Source organism: Engystomops pustulosus, chromosome 7, assembly GCF_040894005.1.
Source record: "Engystomops pustulosus chromosome 7, aEngPut4.maternal, whole genome shotgun sequence".
NCBI classification, from domain to species: Eukaryota; Metazoa; Chordata; class Amphibia; order Anura; family Leptodactylidae; genus Engystomops; species Engystomops pustulosus.
The window spans coordinates 179,174,981-179,195,299 of NC_092417.1; the positions used below are offsets into that span (position 1 = coordinate 179,174,981).

General features: G+C 48.1%; 1 protein-coding gene across 5 annotated transcripts in view; it reads left to right on the forward strand.

Annotated features, from left to right (window-relative positions):
* Positions 1-18,844, forward strand: part of LOC140071400 (uncharacterized) — a 57,794-nt gene extending 38,950 nt beyond the window's left edge. For all 5 annotated transcript variants that reach the window (XM_072119089.1, XM_072119091.1, XM_072119090.1 and 2 more), the window contains 9 exons: positions 825-10,757; positions 11,392-11,543; positions 12,181-12,325; positions 12,409-12,546; positions 12,711-12,863; positions 13,633-13,730; positions 15,607-15,705; positions 16,739-16,850; positions 17,616-18,844. In XM_072119089.1, coding sequence (XP_071975190.1) covers positions 825-10,757; positions 11,392-11,543; positions 12,181-12,325; positions 12,409-12,546; positions 12,711-12,863; positions 13,633-13,730; positions 15,607-15,705; positions 16,739-16,850; positions 17,616-17,774 — 10,989 coding nt within the window. In that variant the 3' untranslated portion in view covers positions 17,775-18,844. The remainder of the gene's footprint in view (positions 1-824; positions 10,758-11,391; positions 11,544-12,180; positions 12,326-12,408; positions 12,547-12,710; positions 12,864-13,632; positions 13,731-15,606; positions 15,706-16,738; positions 16,851-17,615) is intronic.
* The last annotated feature ends 1,475 nt before the right edge of the window (positions 18,845-20,319 follow it).

The window sequence follows — 20,319 nt, forward strand, 5'->3', positions numbered from 1 at the left end:
CTCGTCTCCCCGTGTCCCTCGTCTCCCCGTGTCCCTCGTCTCCCCGTGTCCCTCGTCTCCCCGTGTCCCTCGTCTCCCCGTGTCCTCCCCTGTAATATTCTGGGTATACCATGACATCTAAAGATTGGTGGACTGTCATGTATCTTGTTCAGACTCGTCATTTATCTGAGCTGATATTGTATTATTTAGCAGTGATGACAGATGTGCAGACTGTAACACAATTATATCTGAAGCCACTAAACCTATTACAAGGTTATCTGGACGGATCACGATCTGATGTATGGAGGGGTCTGAGGCCTACAAGGTGACCGCTGGAGTCTGTGGTGGATAATAAGATGTGGGGTTTATAATTAGATTAGCATATTCGGCTCTTTTCAATGAGCCTCTGCCTTTATAAGATACAAAATGTCAATATTTTTGTACACCTACATTTCCCAGCATGCTTTGAAGACCTACTACTATGGGGTTCTAGTTTTGTATCGTTTAGTATTAAAAAGAAATCTGCCTAAATAGGACAAAAATACTTATCCTTCTTCTTATCCCTCATAAACAAAAATTTTTTTAGGGGAATATATTTGTGTTGGATTTTTCATTTGAAAAATAAAATTTGTGCAATTTTTCTTCTGGATTTGCTACTTGATGAGCCTTGTTCATTTTGCATGTTGGTTTCCACCTCAGTAAGGGACTTGCCACTTTTGCACCCCCTTCTTTTGAAAACTTATATTAGAGATAGATTTCAATAAGCATAAGACTAAACATAACTTAAAGATCCTGTATTCTGGCATCTCAAATATCTGTAATATTCATGCTTTCCTCTCCTACAGGTATCTGCCCAAGATTCCTCTTTGGAAAAGCTCCAAGTGGACCTCGACCAGACGAATGACGATCTGGATCGTCTTAACACGGATCATCTGGAGAAGCAGGCGCAACTTCTTCACGACTTGCAGAGATGTGAGAGGGAAATAGATGTCCTTAAGGAGCTGTTACAGGAAAAGGACAAAGAAATGTCCTCACTCTCAGCAAGTCTGACGGAATATTCGGAGCAGGTCACGATCTTAAAGGAGACGATCGACTTCAAGGAACAGCAGATGAGCGAGATGTCCAACGCACTCGTTAAAATGGAGAGAGATCTGCACCACCTGAGAGAAGCACAAACCTTAGACGTCCAGGAAAGCGGCACCAAGATCTCTTCTCTGTCGGAGCAACTTGGCGAGATGGAAGCGGAGTTAAGAGAAGCGAAACTTGTCAACGAGAGTAAAAGTAAAGAAGCCGAAGAGCTAATTAGACAGATAAACGAGAACGACACGACAGTCAAAAACCTCCGTCTGGAGATCCAAGCGCAGGCAGTAACTCACAATAATCACCTTACTGAATGCTCGGCACAGATTGCGTCCCTTAAAGAGCATTTGAATGCATCTGTTGCGAGACTCGACGAGACAGAAATGAAGTACAGAAAAGAACTTGAGAGCTTAAAATTACAGTTAGAGGAAGATCGCTCGGAAAAACAGAGGCTTTCCGTTTCGTTGGAAGAAAAGAGCTCTCAGGGGCAGAGCTTCCAAGACGAGCTGAAAACCACAAAGGAACAATACAACAAATTGGTATCCGAAGTGTCCAAAAAGGACGAAGATATACGGGCACTGTCACATCAGCTCTCAGAACACAAAGACCGGATCGGCCAACTGGACAAAGAGCTGAGCACTAAGAACGAGGAATTGTCAACTGCGCAACTTCAATTTGCAGCTCTGACAAAGAGTAAGGAAGATGCAGTGAAAAATTTGGAAGAGAAGACGGGAGGATTTCAGAAACAAATAGATAAAAAAACAAAAATCATAAATACCCTGCGTTTAGAAACAGAAGCGCTCCGAGCACAAACCAAAGATTTGGAAACGTCTCTAGCGGAAAAAGAGACTTCTCTGAAGTCCGTGATGAGTTCTGTCGAGGAACTTGAAAGAAAAGTTCACGGCCTGGAGGACCAAAACAAGCATCTATCCAACGAAAAGGAAAATTTACTTACTCAAGTTACCCAAAAAGAATCTGAAATATCGTCTCTGGCGCAGACCCTGCAAGATTACCAGAAAAGGTTATCCGACAAAGAACTGGAGCTGTCCGATCTCCAGAAGACCACAAGCAGCCTTGAACGTGAGAAGGAAGATCTTCAGAAGAAAATTGAGTTAATCTCTGCCCAAAGTGTGCAGAGTAATAATACAACCACTGCTCAGTTAGAAGAGAAGACTAAAGAGTGCCACAACCTAGAGACTCTACTACGAGAAGAGCAAGAAGCTGGCCAAAAGTTACAGACTCGTATTCAGTCTCTGGAAGAGGATTTGAAGGATTCCAGGGTTGTGGAGCAGCAGAAAGATGAGGCCCTCAAGTCACGGACCTCTGAGTATGATGCGGCATGTGAACAGTTACGACAGCATGAGGAGAAGAATCTGGCATTGCAAAAGCAACTGGAAGAGTTGCATGAATTGGTAAAGAGCGAAAAACGGGTAATGGATGAGAAAGAGACCCTTCTTACGACCCAGGCTGCTCAGATTGAGGATATGAGGAGCAATCTAGAGAAGTTGCAGAGTGATGGACAGGCTCTTAGAGAGGTCAATCTAAACCTGACGGAAAAGGTAGAAAAATTAAACATGGATCTCGGAAAAATGCAGCAGGATTTTGATAAGAAAGTTGAAGAAAATAACACTTTGAGGGGGACAATAGAGGTCAGTAGTCAAGAAATTGAAAGGTTAACTCATGAGAGGGAGTCCTGCTTGCTATCTATATCTAATTTAGAAACTCAGCGAGAGTCGCTCCAGTCCCAAGTGATGCAAAGTCAGTCAGCGGTCGACTCCTTAGGTCAGCAGCTCAACATGTTAACGACGGAAAAGGAAAAATTGAGTTCTGATATCGAGCTGCTGAAGACCACGTTGTCCAGCAAGGCTGAAGAAGTCGATGTTCTGAGCTCTCACTCGTCACAACAGGGTCACACTATTTTGTCTTTGAAGGATCAGATGGATTTACTACAAGTGGAGAGACGTGATCTGCTTCGTAGCGTGGAGGAGAAGGACACCCTTCTTCTCCAGAAAGAAGAACTTATTCGACAAACTGAGAAGAAGTTAGAAGGAGAAGGATACTATCTCCAGACTATTTCTGCCCTTCAGAATGAGTTGCAAAGCTCGATTTCCGACTGTACTCAACAGCGGCAAAGAATCGAGGACCAGGAGCAACAAGTGCAGAAGTTGAGTCAGGAGATGCAGTTATTGAAAAATAAAAGCGAGGAAGCCGAGTTATTGAAAACTCAATTAGCAGAACACGTGGTAATCATTTCTGATCTCCATTCCCAGCTCAATAACTTGAAGGACAACGTAGAAGAACTGAATACGTCTTTGGCCAACAAAGATGAATGTCTGAAGGAGAAGGTTGACGGTTACGCAAATCTGAAGGCTCAGTTGTCCGAACTTGAAGACTCTTTAGACGAGCAGAGGAAGACTATCCACCTATTGCAGCGTGATAATGCTCAATATAAGGCTGCTGTATCCGAAAAAGATTCAACCATCAGGAATTCCTTGTCGGAATTAGAAGAGCTTAAGGTGAAACTCCAAAGCAAGGAAGAGCAGTGCAATGTGGTGGTAACACAAGTGACGGCTTTAGAGGAGACTAATACGAACCATCTTGCCTACATACAGACATTGACTGCTTCCTTGAAAGAGCAAGAAACTTTACATGGTAAGAAGGAGGAAGCCCTGAATGCTGAATTAGAGAAAAACAGAAGTTTAATTTCTGATTTTCAGAAATCTGTGGATGATTTAAGTAATAAAGTTCTTGCTTTGGAGCAGTCTGTCTTGGAAAAAGAAAACACGGTGCAAAATCTCCAGGAGAAGTATGCCACGCTCTACGAGCAAAAGCAGGAGCTGGCGGAGTCTTATAGTCTTAAAGAAGTAGAACTTTCCAAACTTTTGAGCTCGGCAAGTGAAAAAGACTCCAAGCTTCAAATGTTGGAGAGCAACGTTCAAGCTTTTAGCAGCGAGGTTAATCTTCTAAGGGAAGAACTAGACAAAGGTAACTCCGATGTCCAAAACATATCCGAGGCATTGACACTAAAGGACGATGTCATATCTCAGCATCGGAACACAGAAGAGGCTTTAAGGACTGAACTGCAGACTCTTAAGGTGGAGTATCAGGAGAAAGATGTCCAGCTGAAAACGTTGATAGCAGGACGAGAAGAGGCTAAAGCCCTGGTTCAGAACCTACAGGATAGTTGTACGTCGCAAAATCAATACATTGAAAATCTGAAGCAAGAGATGGACAAGTTAAATTCAAGATTATTGCAGGACCAGCAGACTTTTGCACTCGACAAACAACAGATAAGCCAACAATTAGAATCCGCCGTTCAGGAAAAGTTGCAACTTGCAACATTTTTGCAAACGTTACAGGGAGACCGAGACGCCGCCATGGCCACCCTGCAAAACGAGTTGATGGATAAAATCACGGTTATAGGAAATCTCCAACGTCAAGTCCAGGAAGCAGAAGTGCGTATTTCCTCCGACGCTCAAAGCCTGAATGTATTGGAAGCCCAGAACGCTGATCTTCAGAAGCAGGTTAGTGCTCAAGCTGAGGAAAACTCCGCTTTGAAAATAAATATAGAAAATCTAAGGCTCAATCTTAGCGAACTGCAGCAGAAATCTGAAAAACAGGTTACGCAATTGAACGAGGAATATGGGAAGCTTAGAGAACAGACTGAAAGGTTAGACCATGAACTTAAAGTAAAGGAAGAAGTGCTGCAAAGTTTGCGGAAAGACTTGCATTTTGTAGATAATCGGTTATGTGCGTTGTGTGATGAGAATTTCTCCGAATGGGAGGAATCTGACCTGCAGGATGGTTATAGGAGCAAGTTAGAGAAGTTCTCATCCATGCTGTGTGTAGCATTGGACTACAAGTCAAAAGTAGCGGAGTTAAAGGAAGTTCTGGTGCGGAAAGACAGAGAAGTAGAAGAGAAGACTGAAGCGGTTCTGTCTTTCGAGAAAGAGAGAGACCTTATGATTAACGAGTTACAGAAGGTCAAAGAACAAATGACAGGTAATGAATCATTAATGGAAGAACTTGAAACCTCGAAAGTAGCCTGTTCTCATGTCCAAAGCGTCTTGCAAGAAAAAGAAAATGCTGTTATTGAGTTGAACACACGTGTATCGGTCCTGGAAGAAGAATTACTAGTGTCTAGAGAAGATCTACAAACAACCCATACATTGCTGAACGAAGAGAGAACGAAGATCGCCGAACTTGTAGAAGATGCTAAAAACAAAGATTCTCTTGCCCAAGAACTTGCAGTTCAGCTGAGTCAGCAGAAAGAGTTAATATCCACCCTTGGCGATCAAGTAAAAGACAAAGATGCTTCTCTGATGCAGGTCATGGAGTCTATGTCAAGTGAAATGGTTAAGTTTTCTGAAGCTAAAAATCGGTTGAGCTCAGAAATATCTGAACTATCTGAGAAACTTGAGGCCTGTGAGAAGAAATTACAGCTATCGGAAGAGGCATTGATCGAGAAGGAGACCCATGTCAGCAAATTGACCAATGAGAAAGATCTCCAATCGGAGAAATTCAGTAAAGAAAGGGAGAACTTGAAGAGGAAACTTCAGGCGGCCTTAGTGATTCGAAAAGATTTGATGAAAAAAATCGACAAACTCGAACAGAATAGACAAGACGAGTTGAATGAGGAGCAGCTGAAAACCTCTGAACTTGGAAGAACGGTGGAAGACTTGAATGCCAAATTAGAATCCTTAAGGATGGAGAATGAGGAATTGCAGTCTTCTGTACACATCGCTAAGAAAGATTTACTTGAGAAGGAGGCAAAGATAAGTGATCTCTGCAGTGCTCTCACCGAGAAGGAACAGCACCTGGTACAGCTCCAGAATAACGTGTCTGAACTGCAACAAAGCTTCTCCGAGAAGGACAGCATGTGCCAGGAATATTCAAGAAGCATTCAGGAAAAAGAACAAAATCTGCAGCAGACCAAAAATACACTCAAGGAGAAGGTAAAGAGTCTCGAAGAAGAAAATCTACACTTGTTGGAAAATCTCGAAAACCTGAAAATATGCCTTGAGAAGGTCCGAGGTCAGGCGGGCTCCACATCCAACGTAGAACTCGATTCGACTTCTACTGAAGCTTCATTTTCCCAAGCCGAAAACTCTATTGTTCATAATAACGTCCATGCTTCGCTTTTATGCAGCCAAGGAAATTCCGAGAATACGGAAAAACATGGCGGACTTTTACAAAGCCTTAGTAAAAGCATCAAAGAGCTTGAGCTTCTACAGAAGGCACATTTAGACTTGCAACACTCGTACAGTGCGATACGTGCCGAATATGAGCAACAAAGAGAACAATTGGATACTCTGCAGCAGCAAATCCAAGCACAGCAAGAACTTCTGTTCCAGAAGGAGTCTGAGCTGAATAGTAAAGAGCTGGAAGTAGAAGATTATAAAAAGAGGTCGGAAGAAATCGCATACGAATTGAAGGAGCACAAAAAAGTTACTTCCGACTTGACCACTTCTATCAACGAGAAGGAAGCTGAGCTTTCGAGACTAAACTCTGATCACTCGCAGTTACTTAGTGAAATGCAGTTATTGAAAGGCGAGAGAGAAAACTTGTCGAGGGATATTCAACATAATCTAGAGCAAATCCACTCTCTGAATAGTGTGGTAGCATCTAAGTCATTGGAGCTAGAACATTGCGGAAGCAAGATTTCCTCATTGCAGAAAGAGGTGGCTGCAGCTCAAACCATGATCGAAAGTAGCCAAGCGTCCATTCAGCAGTTAGCCAAAGAAAAAGATTCGTTTTTAGAAACCTGTAAGGTTGGTCAGACAGAAATTTCCGAGCTGAAGCACCGCCTTGAGCTAAAAGTGTTTGAATTGTTAGAAAAGGATAAAGAAATTGCTGCGTTGAAAGATTCCCTTCAATTGAATGAAAAAAGCCATAAAGAAGACATGGAGAAGATGCTTCGCCAAGTAAGAGGGTATGAAGAAGAATCCGATCAGATGAAGGCCGATTATAAGCAAATCAAAAAAGACCTCGAAGAATCTTTGTCGAAATTAGAAAAAGCTGAAACTGAACTATCGGAGTTTAGAATAAAGTTCAGAGACTCCAGAAAAGATGAAACCTTGATGGTTCAAACAAATGGCCAACCTTTGCACAGCCCTGGTCTTAACCAAGTGGTTCCTGAAGCCAAATTAGCTTTTGACAATCTTCAAGGAGAAAGTTGCGAGAGTCCGTCGGTTTGTTTACCTTGTTCAAAGAAGCAGGCCGTGATTGAGGATCTTGAGAAGAAAATTGTAAGCGCTAGCAAAGCAATCGAGCAGCTCAAGGAGGACCATGAGAGGAAAGTCTCAGAAGAAAGCAGCTCTAAAGAGCAACTTCAGAGAAAGCTGCAGGCGGCTCTTGTATCGCGTAAAGATTTGATCAAGGAAAACAAAATGCTAAAACAAAACATTGAATCCTTAACTCTGGAAACGGAAGACCTTAAAAGTTCACTTTCTGAAATCCGGGAAAACCAACTCTCGGAGATCTCATTGCTCACGGAGAAGAATAACGATCTCCATTCGGAGAAAGAACGCCTTTTACTCGTCAACGAAAATCTTTCTGCGGCTTGTGAAAGCCTGAAATCTACAATGGAATCTATTGTCCAGGAAAAAGAAGCATTTTCTTTCCAGTTGAATTCCTTGCAGGATTCCCAGACGGTTGAATTGACCGGATGGAAAGCCAAGCACGGCGAATTGAATAAAGAGTACGAGTCCCTCCTTCAAGCGTATGAAAACATTAGCGATGAAATTGATAAGATGCGACATGTCATAGAATTGACGAAGAAGGAAAAAAGTGATGTTTTAATGAAGTATCATGACCTTCAGACTGAAAATCGAGGCCTGGTGAAGCAAATTGAAGAGAGTGACGCAGAGATGGACCAACTTAGGACAACGCTGGAATCTAAAGAGACTGAGATACAGAAATTAAAATTAGAAGCCGAGGGGCTCATGGATACGGTGGAGAAAGCTTCTCTTTATGCTGAACTCTCCAGCGAAAACGTGAAGTTATCAGAAGAAAATACACGCCTCCGAGTAATGTGTGAGAACCTGAAGATCACACTTGAGAGTAAAGAGAAGGAAAACAATAGCATATCTGTCATTAAAACGGCACTGGATAAGTTGCAGGTGGATATGAGTATGTACAAGTCTGACATGGAGGTGAAAATGTCCAGGCTGAGCTCCGAAAATGAGACTCTGTCCAAAAATGTAACGGAGTTAGAAGCCAAGGTTTGCGAGACGGATCAAAACTTGGAGAAGAGTGAAATGGAACGGCTTAACATCTTAGACAAATTAAATAGTTCGGACAAGTTTCTAAAACAGGAAAAGACAACGGTTCTGAAATTAGAGTCTGACATCAGCAGCATCGAACGAGAAAAGATGAACTTGAATGAAAAAGTGAAGATTTTGGAGGATGATAAAGCCCTTCTTCAAGAGGAGATGGAAAATATACAAGAGCAATTCTGCAAAGTGAAAAACGAGAGGGAGAACTTGGAGATGGAGTTACTTAAGGTTGTCAAAAACAACAGCTTGCTCTCCGACAAATTTAAGACGCTCCAAGCTCAGACCAATACCCTAAGCCAACAAGTAGAGGCTCTCCGGGCAGAGAAGAACACCATCGTGCGTGAAAAGGAAGAACATCAGTTACAAGTTCTTAGGGATTTAGAAGAAAGAATTAAATTTGCTCGAGATGATAGCAGAGGAACCAAGACCAAATCCAAAGAGTTGCAAGAACTGCTCAAAGAGAAGCAGCAGGAGATCAATCAGCTTCAGCGCGATTCCATAAGATTTCAAGAGCTCATATTGGACCTTGAAGGAGCCATGAAGGAATCAAGTAGCCAAAATGAAAGTGTTAAAAAAGAGCTTGACCACACATCCACTCAACTCGCCCAAGCAAGAAGTGACATATCGATTTTGAATGAGAGAATTGCAGAGATAAAGGGTAAGAAGCAGATGGATCGAAAGCCCTCGTCCCCCAATGACTTCGTTAATAGAGGGTCACACAACGAGTTACCACAAAGTATAAGAGATGAAAGAAATGGCATAGAGAGTTACAAACTTAAAGAAATTGAACCGAGTTATCGAGCCAAAGAAGTAGCACTACAGAATATGAGTTCGGAAGAGTGGTCTCATCCGGATCTCTCCAAACGCCCTACAGATGTAGAGCTGAAGGCGTTAAAGGACATAATAACAGAAAATGAGCAGGAGATCCAAAAACTAAAATTGGAAAGTGAAAAAGTCAGAGCCGATATACAGAAGCAGGTCACTCTGTCTCAGCATATGAAACAAATAATTGACAGCAAAGACAAGGAGATTTCATTGTTAATCTCCTCCAAAGATGGAGAAATATCAAGCTACTTGGAACAAATACAAAGTCAGTATCGAAAACGAGAGGAAGATTACGAGCATCGTCTTTCTTCTGCTGAGGCTGAGAAGACAAAGTTTGATTTGCAATATCGAAATATTGAGAGAGAATATCAAGACCTTAAAGCGAAGTATAAAAAAGCAGTAGACGAGAAGGCTTTGATGTCTAGTGAAGTCGAGGCCTTCAGGAAATCAATGTCTTCACTGCAAACCGATCGAGATCAACTTAGTTCAGAACTGCAAACAATCCATCAGCGCAACGAACGGGTCCACGGCCAAAAAGACACCATCATCATCTCTGCCGTCAATGAGAATGGAAGCCTCAAAGAAGAACTCAGGAACGCCTTAAATAAAATCGATGACCTCAATGCTGAAAACGCCATGTTGGGCGCACAACTCATCCGTTATCGAGAAGATCTGAACCAAGTGCTGTCTCTGAAAGACGAACAGTTGAAAGAATTACTCAAACAGAAACTGGAGCTAATTAAAAATCTTGAGCAACAAAAATGTGACCTCGAGAAGCAGTGCAGGGAAATGCAAAGCATCAACATAACCCTACAGAAGTCGACGGAAGCTGTAGACCTGGAGAACCAGAAGCTAAAGTCTAAGGTTAAAGATCAAGAAGATCTCATTGCTGCCATCAACAAAGAAAAGATATTTGCTGAATCCAGGAAGAAGGAGGACAAGGACGATTTGCTGAAATCCGATGAGGATCTGATGAGTTTCGAACAGATTGACGATGAGGGGGGCAGTGACGACAATAAAGCAGAAGAAAACTCTGACGCAGCTTATTGGAGCCTTTTCCTTGAGAATAAGCAGCTGAAATCCCAAAATGTGTCTTTCGGGAAAGCAATGGCGGCCCTACAGGACAATAGGGACTCCTTGATCGATGATTTTAAAGAACTGCAATGGCGGTACGCATCTGAGCTGAAAACTGAGAAGATCCGGGGAGATGATCTTGAAAGACAGCTAGGCAGCTTCAAATCCCAGATCTATAGTACGCTCAAGAACAACTCCCTGCTCAGCGAGCATCTCCTAACCATCGTAGACCAGGTCACTGTGGAGCAGCTGGTTCTCGCAATAGACTCTTTATGCAATTCCTTAACCAACAAAGGTTTGGAGGTCACCAGCCTCTCCTCCGAGTGCGCAACTTACGCTCAACAGATCGATGCCATCTCCAAAGCCATGGCAAGCCTGCAGCATGACCGTGAGAGATTACTCCAGATGCTTAAGGAAGGAACTGTAGTGGAAAAGTCCAAGCATGGTGGCACTTCCATCCAGAAGGTCATCACCGAGCATGAGCTTGACTTGAGTTTCTCACAGCCAGACAAATTAACACAGGTATGTTTTATCTCTGGGCATGTACAAATCATGTTTCATGCATGGACTGCGGATGAAATTGTGCATAACCATAAGGCAGAAGTAAAGCTGTCCAACATCATCCGCCAACATCCACTGGTAGATAAGGGACCTACAAGATATACCGTAATGACAGTAGTGATAGACTATATCAGGTCAGAGTTAGTTCTGGCTCTTGGCCCCCTCCACCTATCAAGGTTTGAAGGCCCTTAAATGGCATTGACTATGCATATAGTCTCAGCTTGTGTCCGGTTAAAATACGTGTATCCAAACAAGAGCGTTCCTCAGATATCGATTGCAGTGAAGGTTCACGTAGATGTCTTTAGCCGAGTTTCATCTAACGTGTATGGGCAGCTTTAGGATCTGCACACATCAGTAATGCAACATCTTTCATACATTGTATATCATAAAATATGGTCACGGTGCATTGATTTCTGGCATGTTGCAAAGCCTTCCGTGGTGCACGTCTATGGAGTCTGTACTGGTTGATGATGGTGTCCCGTCTGGTTGAATGTATCTTGGTGTCATCTTCACGCATGGTCCCGTCTAGAAGTTTCTGTGTTTCACCCAATGAGGATCTGCTATTCATGGGACATTTTTCTTTTCGTTTTGCAAGGTAACAGAACTGATCAACAATTCGGCATCCGAATCCCTAAAACTGAGGACAAGGATCCAGGAGTTGGAGAAATTACTCGTTGAAGCCAAAGCCACACAGGAGAAGCTGGAGAAAGACATCACGGGATACCAGTATGAACTGTCAGAGCTCAGGTATGTGTCATACGTGTACGAGACATGGATACATGTACATTAGAGTGTCGGGTGAGGGTGCATGTCCTAGGAGGAGTCATTGCACTTTAGGGGCTCATTCTATGTGGTTTTCTGATGAGAGAAGCTGTGACTTTTTTAAGCACCAAGGACTACAAAGTGGGTCCTGGGCTGTATAGATCTGGTGTCCACGTGGTTAATGAACCATTGGGGAGGTCCACCTGAGGACTTTGTGGTTGAGGACCCCTTTAAAGTAGTTATATTAAGATGAATGTGGATCCCCTATGTACAGACTGTCAGGGCTGCAGAACATTGGACTGCATGACCCCTGGCCCATACCAGTAGATGCTCCAGACCATCGATGAGCTGCTATGGAAGTCCTATAGACGTCAACGGAGAACAGAATGGGGCTGTGTCCTACACTCCATTGGCTTCTATGGGTTTCAGATGTCCCACAGGTATGAAGCAAGTTAGGGGAACCTGTGGTTCTCTGTTTTGGGGATTGAGAGGGGGTCCTGGCTGTTGGACCCCCTTTGAACATACATTTATCTCCTATCCAGTGGATAGGGGTTAATGCTGCTCTTATGACTATATAGTAGTAGATCGCTTGAGTTTTTGCCTTTACAATTTCTATGTTAAGGTCCGAAAAGAACGTCCTTGTGTCTGAGTCCCAAGCTCTTCGACATCAGTTCAGCGCGGTCATCGCAGAGAAGGAGCGACAGATTGGAGAACTGCAGAGAATCCAGGAAACAGTAAAGCGGAGCGACACATTGTATGGAGAGAAGGTGAGGATGGAGGATATGATGTTACCTATGGCCAGGGATGTCCTATCGGAGAAGGCTTGACTTCTGTCTCATCCGTTACTTAGGGAGTGGAGAGAATGGCGCTGGTGGGGGGTCCGGTGCCCACGACTGTGGGAGATAAAGAAGAGATGAAGAATGAAACGCAGAGATACCTTCATGAAATCCGACAGCGAGACCTGATGATACAACAGCTGAACACGAAGGTGAGAGCACGGAGGACCGTGGGGCTGCTGTGCGGATGGGGGGGGGGCCTCATTCCCGGGGTGTGACGTCCGCTGCCCGGCCTCCATAGACACCCCGGAGCTGTAATCCTTCTCCACTGTCTGCAGGGGTCTCCCTTTCCCAATGCATTGTGTCTTCTCTTTAGGCCATGGAATCCGTGGAGACGAATGCTGCGTTGTCTGCGCAGCTCAAGAGCGTATCGCAAGGACTGAAGGATACACAGATGAGATACACAGAACTACAGAACCAGTACTATAAGATCCAGAGAGACCTGCAGGTGACACGGGTCTCCAGACAGGTGCGATCTCATTACACACATCATATCCCGCACTCCGTTACTAGTCACCTACCTTATATAACCACTGCTGCCTGTAAGTGACAACCTACAGATGTCAGTGGCTCAATAGAGGAGGTAAATTAACACCATCTCGGCATTCACATTTACTTGATTTAATCTCCCCTACATATACATTTCTTTAATTGCATGTTATTAAAAAAAAAAATATGTTCCTGTGAAGATAAATTCCCATAAAAGTGGCCATGTTGTCCTTTAGAAACGCGATAGCTGTCCTTGGATACGACCATCCCACACTCTTCCAGTAGTGGCCAGGCTTGCACTATTGATGCTTTCCAGACCACCTGGATTCAGCGTTCATTACCACCGGACGGCCGGGGAACTGCAGAAGCTTCTAGGTATATCATATGCAAAATCAATTAGTCTCTTTGTGCAATCACTCCAGCAATGGTGGTTGTATCCAAGGACAACAATCTTGTCTCTAAGGGACAACATGACTACATTGATCATATATATGAGTAAAATTAGATAAGCGGGAGGTGAGCTGCAGTAACCCCTTCCTAAGTATAGGTCTTTAATAACCATGTCCCGGACCTCCCCTTTAAGCAGTGTATTTCTTTGTTGCTTGTATTGTGTCTAGTAATGGCTGCGTCTGTCCTCCAGTGCGTTCATTCCCTTCCCTATAGATAAATGGAGGAGCAGCGTCTATTGATTTCCGCCTCCTCGGGCCGCTGTGTCTTGTGAATCGCTAACCTCTCCCTGTCTCCTGCAGAATGACATCTTGACTGAGGTTCCCCCCGGAGCCCCCCAGGAGAGGGCCAACGTTCTGGTAGAAATCGACAACGCTGAACTGTCCGACCTGCGGAGAAGGTTTGTTAATGTCTCCGGAGAGACTCCTTATTGTAGCAGTCGCTGCGCCGTCCTTGAGAAGGATAAGGTCCTGTCAGGAGGCTCCTGGAGAGATGAGAGGAGGGGTCCGGCCTCTTCCCGGGAGATTCCGGCAGGAGAGAGATTTCCATTTAGACATGGAGAGAGGGACGCGGCAGATAATGGCCGGGGCCTGCGGGGGACATGGAGAGACAATGGTCTTGCTGTGACACGAGATTTCCTAACCAGATAGTGTAGAGCACGAACATCCCGGCAGGACATGGACCTGTACACTGAGTATCACGCCCCCGCAGCTTCTGCCCCCCTTTGTCGCCGCAGCTTGTGCCCCCCTTTGTCGCCGCAGCTTGTGCCCCCCTTTGTCGCCGCAGCTTGTGCCCCCCTTTGTCGCCGCAGCTTGTGCCCCCCTTTGTCGCCGCAGCTTGTGCCCCCCTTTGTCGCCGCAGCTTGTGCCCCCCTTTGTCGCCGCAGCTTGTGCCCCCCTTTGTCGCCGCAGCTTGTGCCCCCCTTTGTCGCCGCAGCTTGTGCCCCCCTTTGTCGCCGCAGCTTGTGCCCCCCTTTGTCGCCGCAGCTTGTGCCCCCCTTTGTCGCCGCAGCTTGTGCCCCCCTTTGTCGCCGCAGCTTGTGCCCCCCTTTGTCGCCGCAGCTTGTGCCCCCCTTTGTCGCCGCAGCTTGTGCCCCCCTTTGTCGCCGCAGCTTGTGCCCCCCTTTGTCGCCGCAGCTTGTGCCCCCCTTTGTCGCCGCAGCTTGTGCCCCCCTTTGTCGCCGCAGCTTGTGCCCCCCTTTGTCGCCGCAGCTTGTGCCCCCCTTTGTCGCCGCAGCTTGTGCCCCCCTTTGTCGCCGCAGCTTGTGCCCCCCTTTGTCGCCGCAGCTTGTGCCCCCCTTTGTCGCCGCAGCTTGTGCCCCCCTTTGTCGCCGCAGCTTGTGCCCCCCTTTGTCGCCGCAGCTTGTGCCCCCCTTTGTCGCCGCAGCTTGTGCCCCCCTTTGTCGCCGCAGCTTGTGCCCCCCTTTGTCGCCGCAGCTTGTGCCCCCCTTTGTCGCCGCAGCTTGTGCCCCCCTTTGTCGCCGCAGCTTGTGCCCCCCTTTGTCGCCGCAGCTTGTGCCCCCCTTTGTCGCCGCAGCTTGTGCCCCCCTTTGTCGCCGCAGCTTGTGCCCCCCTTTGTCGCCGCAGCTTGTGCCCCCCTTTGTCGCCGCTGCTTGTGCCCCCCTCTGTCGCCGCTGCTTGTGCCCCCCTCTGTCGCCGCTGCTTGTGCCCCCCTCTGTCGCCGCTGCTTGTGCCCCCCTCTGTCGCCGCTGCTTGTGCCCCCCTCTGTCGCCGCTGCTTGTGCCCCCCTCTGTCGCCGCTGCTTGTGCCCCCCTCTGTCGCCGCTGCTTGTGCCCCCCTCTGTCGCCGCTGCTTGTGCCCCCCTCTGTCGCCGCTGCTTGTGCCCCCCTCTGTCGCCGCTGCTTGTGCCCCCCTCTGTCGCCGCTGCTTGTGCCCCCCTCTGTCGCCGCTGCTTGTGCCCCCCTCTGTCGCCGCAGCTTGTGCCCCCCTTTGTCGCCGCAGCTTGTGCCCCCCTCTGTCGCCGCAGCTTGTGCCCCCCTTTGTCGCCGCAGCTTGTGCCCCCCTTTGTCTCCGCAGCTTGTGCCCCCCTTTGTCGCCGCAGCTTGTGCCCCCCTTTGTCGCCGCAGCTTGTGCCCCCCTTTGTCGCCGCAGCTTGTGCCCCCCTTTGTCGCCGCTGCTTGTGCCCCCCTTTGTCGCCGCTGCTTGTGCCCCCCTTTGTCGCCGCTGCTTGTGCCCCCCTTTGTCGCCGCTGCTTGTGCCCCCCTTTGTCGCCGCTGCTTGTACCCCTCTCTAATAAAATGATTCTTTGTCTTTTAGGCTCACGGAGGCCGAGCTCCGGCTCAGCGCCACACAGCGGGAACTGGCGGAGGAGAAGACCCAGCGCGAGGCTGCGGAGGAGGCGCTACACCATAAGAGGTGAGAGGTCCCAGCAGGAGGACGCTCTGCCGCACCAGGGCGGGGGATACCTCTGCACTATAGCAGTCGCTTTTTTATTGCTTCATTGCATCTAAACTACAAGAAAGAAAAAAGCCTCATCTCCGTAAAAAAAAAAATATATATGTCCTGTCGCTTTGTGTACGCAGCTCCTGTGCACGTCATCTGCCTGACACCTGTAGTCAGATCTGCAGACCTACATGGTGCACAGGAGCTGCGTACATCAGGCATTAGGTAGTCAAGACTATCGCTGAACCTTTCTTTTGTATCGCTGGATCTCAGCAGGATCTGGTGTTACATCCTATGTGACCCCTACACCCCAGCACCAGCTGAGATACATCACATGTGACCACCACACTGTATCTCATCTGGTGTTACATCCTATGTGACCTCCGACCCCCCCCCACCACCACCACCAGCCCCCTGCACCAGCTGAGATGCATGACATTGAACTCCTACTCTGTGATACAGTGTGGTGGTCACATGTGATGTATCACAGAGTAGGTGTTACATGTCATGTATCTCAGCTGGTGTCAGAGTGGGGGTTACATGTCGTGTATCTCAGCAGTGTATCTCTGTGGGGGGCCACGTGTGATGTATCTCGGCAGTGTATCTCTGTGGGGGGCCACGTGTGATGTATCTCAGCAGTGTATCTCTGTGGGGGGCCACGTGTGATGTATGTCAGCAGTGTATCTCTGTGGGGGCCACGTGTGATGTATCTCAGCAGTGTATCTCAGCAGTGTATCTCAGCAGTGTATCTCAGCAGTGTATCTCAGCAGTGTATCTCAGCAGTGTATCTCAGCAGTGTATCTCAGCAGTGTATCTCAGCAGTGTATCTCAGCAGTGTATCTCAGCAGTGTATCTCAGCAGTGTATCTCAGCAGTGTATCTCAGCAGTGGCCACGTGTGATGTATCTTTGCTCTCCGTCTGCTCCGTCGTTCTGTGTTTTCCTCCCTATTATCGGTGCTGGCAGAGCTGGAATCACTCCCCGCCATGTTGTGTCTGTCTCCTGCAGGCTGGAGGCAAAGTCTTCTCCCGGAGACTACGAGTTTTCTCTCCAGATGGAGTCTGAGGATGAGAGAGAAGCCTTAATCATCGATCCCACTCAGAACATCGCGCTGCGCACAGTAAGTGTCCAGGAACCTACAGTGTTCTCCGTCTATGGGGTGGGGTCTCCACGGCCTGCACATGGGGCCGGTGTACGGAGCAGGGGTCCCTCGGGCCCGGTATATGGGGTGGGGGTCTCCCGGCCTGCACATGGGGCCGGTGTAAGGAGCAGGGGTCCCTCGGGCCCGGTATATGGGGTGGGGGTCTCCCGGCCTGCACATGGGGCCGGTGTACGGAGCAGGGGTCCCTCGGGCCCGGTATATGGGGTGGGGGTCTCCCGGCCTGCACATGGGGCCGGTGTAAGGAGCAGGGGTCCCTAGGGCCCGGTATATGGGGTGGGGTCTCCCGGCCTGCACATGGGGCCGGTGTAAGGAGCAGGGGTCCCTCGGGCCCGGTATATGGGGTGGGGGTCTCCCGGCCTGCACATGGGGCCGGTGTACGGAGCAGGGGTCCCTCGGGCCCGGTATATGGGGTGGGGGTCTCCCGGCCTGCACATGGGGCCGGTGTACGGAGCAGGGGTCCCTCGGGCCCGGTATATGGGGTGGGGTCTCCCGGCCTGCACATGGGGCCGGTGTACGGAGCAGGGGTCCCTCGGGCCCAGTATATGGGGTGGGGTCTCCCGGCCTGCACATGGGGCCGGTGTACGGAGCAGGGGTCCCCCCGGCCTGGAATGTGGGGTAGGGGTCCCCCCGGGTCCGGTGTCGGGGGTGGGGTCGGCAGTTAGCAGCACTGGGTGCCAGGATATCCTCGGACCTTACTACTTCCTGTCTCTTCTCCTCTCACAGATGAAGGGATGTAACGTGGCCGTACGTCGGTGGCTGCACGGCCGGAGCCTTTACTGCTCGAAGCTGCTGACCTCCAGGTCGAAGTCTCGCTACTTGTTCCTCGCATACCTGTTAGGGCTCCACGTCCTCACACTGCTGTGCCTGAGCGGAGCCCTATAGCAGGAGGAGGAGTCATAGACTGACATGGGAGCAGCAGGTGATGAGGAGGGTCTGGAGACCTGTATACTCCACCTTGTATACGGCCGGTGATGTAAGGACATAGGAGGACTGTGCACTGTCATAAAGCGAGGTCCTCGTAGACTGGGTGCATGTCCAGATGCCCATAAATGTGTCGCTACTACTGAGCCCCCATCATACCCCCGGAGTAACACTGGTAATGGGCGAGATATAATGTGGCTGGGGTGGTCCGGCGTCCTGCTGTATGGGGGGATCCCGGGGTAGGTACCTGCACCCTCCACTGGCTGCACTCGGCACTGATATATGTAATAACTGTACATAAATATTATATATGACACTAAGAGGAAGACGCTGAAGAGCCAAGAAGCCTGATGGTTGCTGACTACATACATACCTGCAGGCAGAGGGTGCAGATAAGGAACCTGTCAGCAGCTGTGACCACACAGACTGCAGCCAGTGTTATGTATGGGCCCTGGAGACTTGTGTCCTCACACTGCTGTGCTCTGTGCAGCCAGTGTTATGTATTGTCCGTGGTTTGATGTGTAATTGGACCTTTTGGGTATGTTAGTAGCAGCGGGACTGTGATATATGGGGGGTAGGGGGGGGTCGGGTATACTCACACTGCTGTACATTGTGCTCTCTGATCCAGAACAAAGAAAATGGCAGTAGGGCGTGTGCTGCAGCTTAGTGTAGAGACCTAAGAGCACAGCAGTGTAAGTACACGCTCCTGGTGTATAGTACTGCTAATAACTTCCTTGAGAGATGCGTATGAACGGGACTTTACACTGGCTGCACAGAGAACAGAAGTGTGAGGACACACACACCAAGTGTAGTGGAAGAAGCTTCAATTCTGGAATATAGATCCGTATATCACAGTCCTGCTGCTACTAACAACATACACGAAGGTCTGATTACACATCTCACCAGGGACATTACAGAACACTGCCTGCAGAGAGCACAGAGCACAGCAGTGTGAGGTCTGATTACACATCTCTCCAGGGACAATACATAACACTGGCTGCAGAGAGCACAGAGCACAGCAGTGTGAGGTCTGATTACACATCTCTCCAGGGACAATACATAACACTGGCTGCAGAGAGCACAGAGCACAGCAGTGTGAGGTCTGATTACACATCTCTCCAGGGACAATACATAACACTGGCTGCAGAGAGTACAGAGCACAGCAGTGTGAGGTCTGATTACACATCTCTCCAGGGACAATACATAACACTGGCTGCAGAGAGCACAGAGCACAGCAGTGTGAGGTCTGATTACACATCTCTCCAAGGACAATACATAACACTGGCTGCAGAGAGCACAGAGCACAGCAGTGTGAGGTCTGATTACACATCTCTCCAGGGACAATACATAACACTGGCTGCAGAGAGCACAGAGCACAGCAGTGTGAGGTCTGATTACACATCTCTCCAGGGACAATACATAACACTGGCTGCAGAGAGCACAGAGCACAGCAGTGTGAGGTCTGATTACACATATCTCCAGGGACAATACATAACACTGGCTGCAGAGAGCACAGAGCACAGCAGTGTGAGGTCTGATTACACATCTCTCCAGGGGTAATTCATAACACTGGCTGCAGGGAGCACAGAGCACAGCAGTGTGAGGTCTGATTACACATCTCTCCAGGGACAATACATAACACTGGCTGCAGAGAGCACAGAGCACAGCAGTGTGAGGTCTGATTACACATCTCTCCAGGGACAATACATAACACTGGCTGCAGAGAGCACAGAGCACAGCAGTGTGAGGTCTGATTACACATCTCTCCAGGGACAATACATAACACTGGCTGCAGAGAGCACAGAGCACAGCAGTGTGAGGTATGATTACACATCTCTCCAGGGACAATACATAACACTGGCTGCAGAGAGCACAGAGCACAGCAGTGTGAGGTCTGATTACACATCTCTCCAGGGACAATACATAACACTGGCTGCAGAGAGCACAGAGCACAGAAGTGTGAGGTCTGATTACACATCTCTCCAGGGACAATACATAACACTGGCTGCAGAGAGCACAGAGCACAGCAGTGTGAGGTCTGATTACACATCTCTCCAGGGACAATACATAACACTGGCTGCAGAGAGCACAGCAGTGTGAGGTCTGATTACACATCCCCCCAGGGACAATACATAACACTGGCTGCAGAGAGCACAGAGCACAGCAGTGTGAGGTCTGATTACACGTCTCTCCAGGGACAATACATAACACTGGCTGCAGAGAGCACAGCAGTGTGAGGTCTGATTACACATCTCTCCAGGGACAATCCATAACACTGGCTGCAGAGAGCACAGAGCACAGCAGTGTGAGGTCTGATTACACATCTCTCCAGGGACAATACATAACACTGGCTGCAGAGAGCATAGAGCACAGCAGTGTGAGGTCTGATTACACATCTCTCCAGGGACAATACATAACACTGGCTGCAGAGAGCACAGAGCACAGCAGTGTGAGGTCTGATTACACATCTCTCCAGGGACAATACATAGCACTGGCTGCAGAGAGC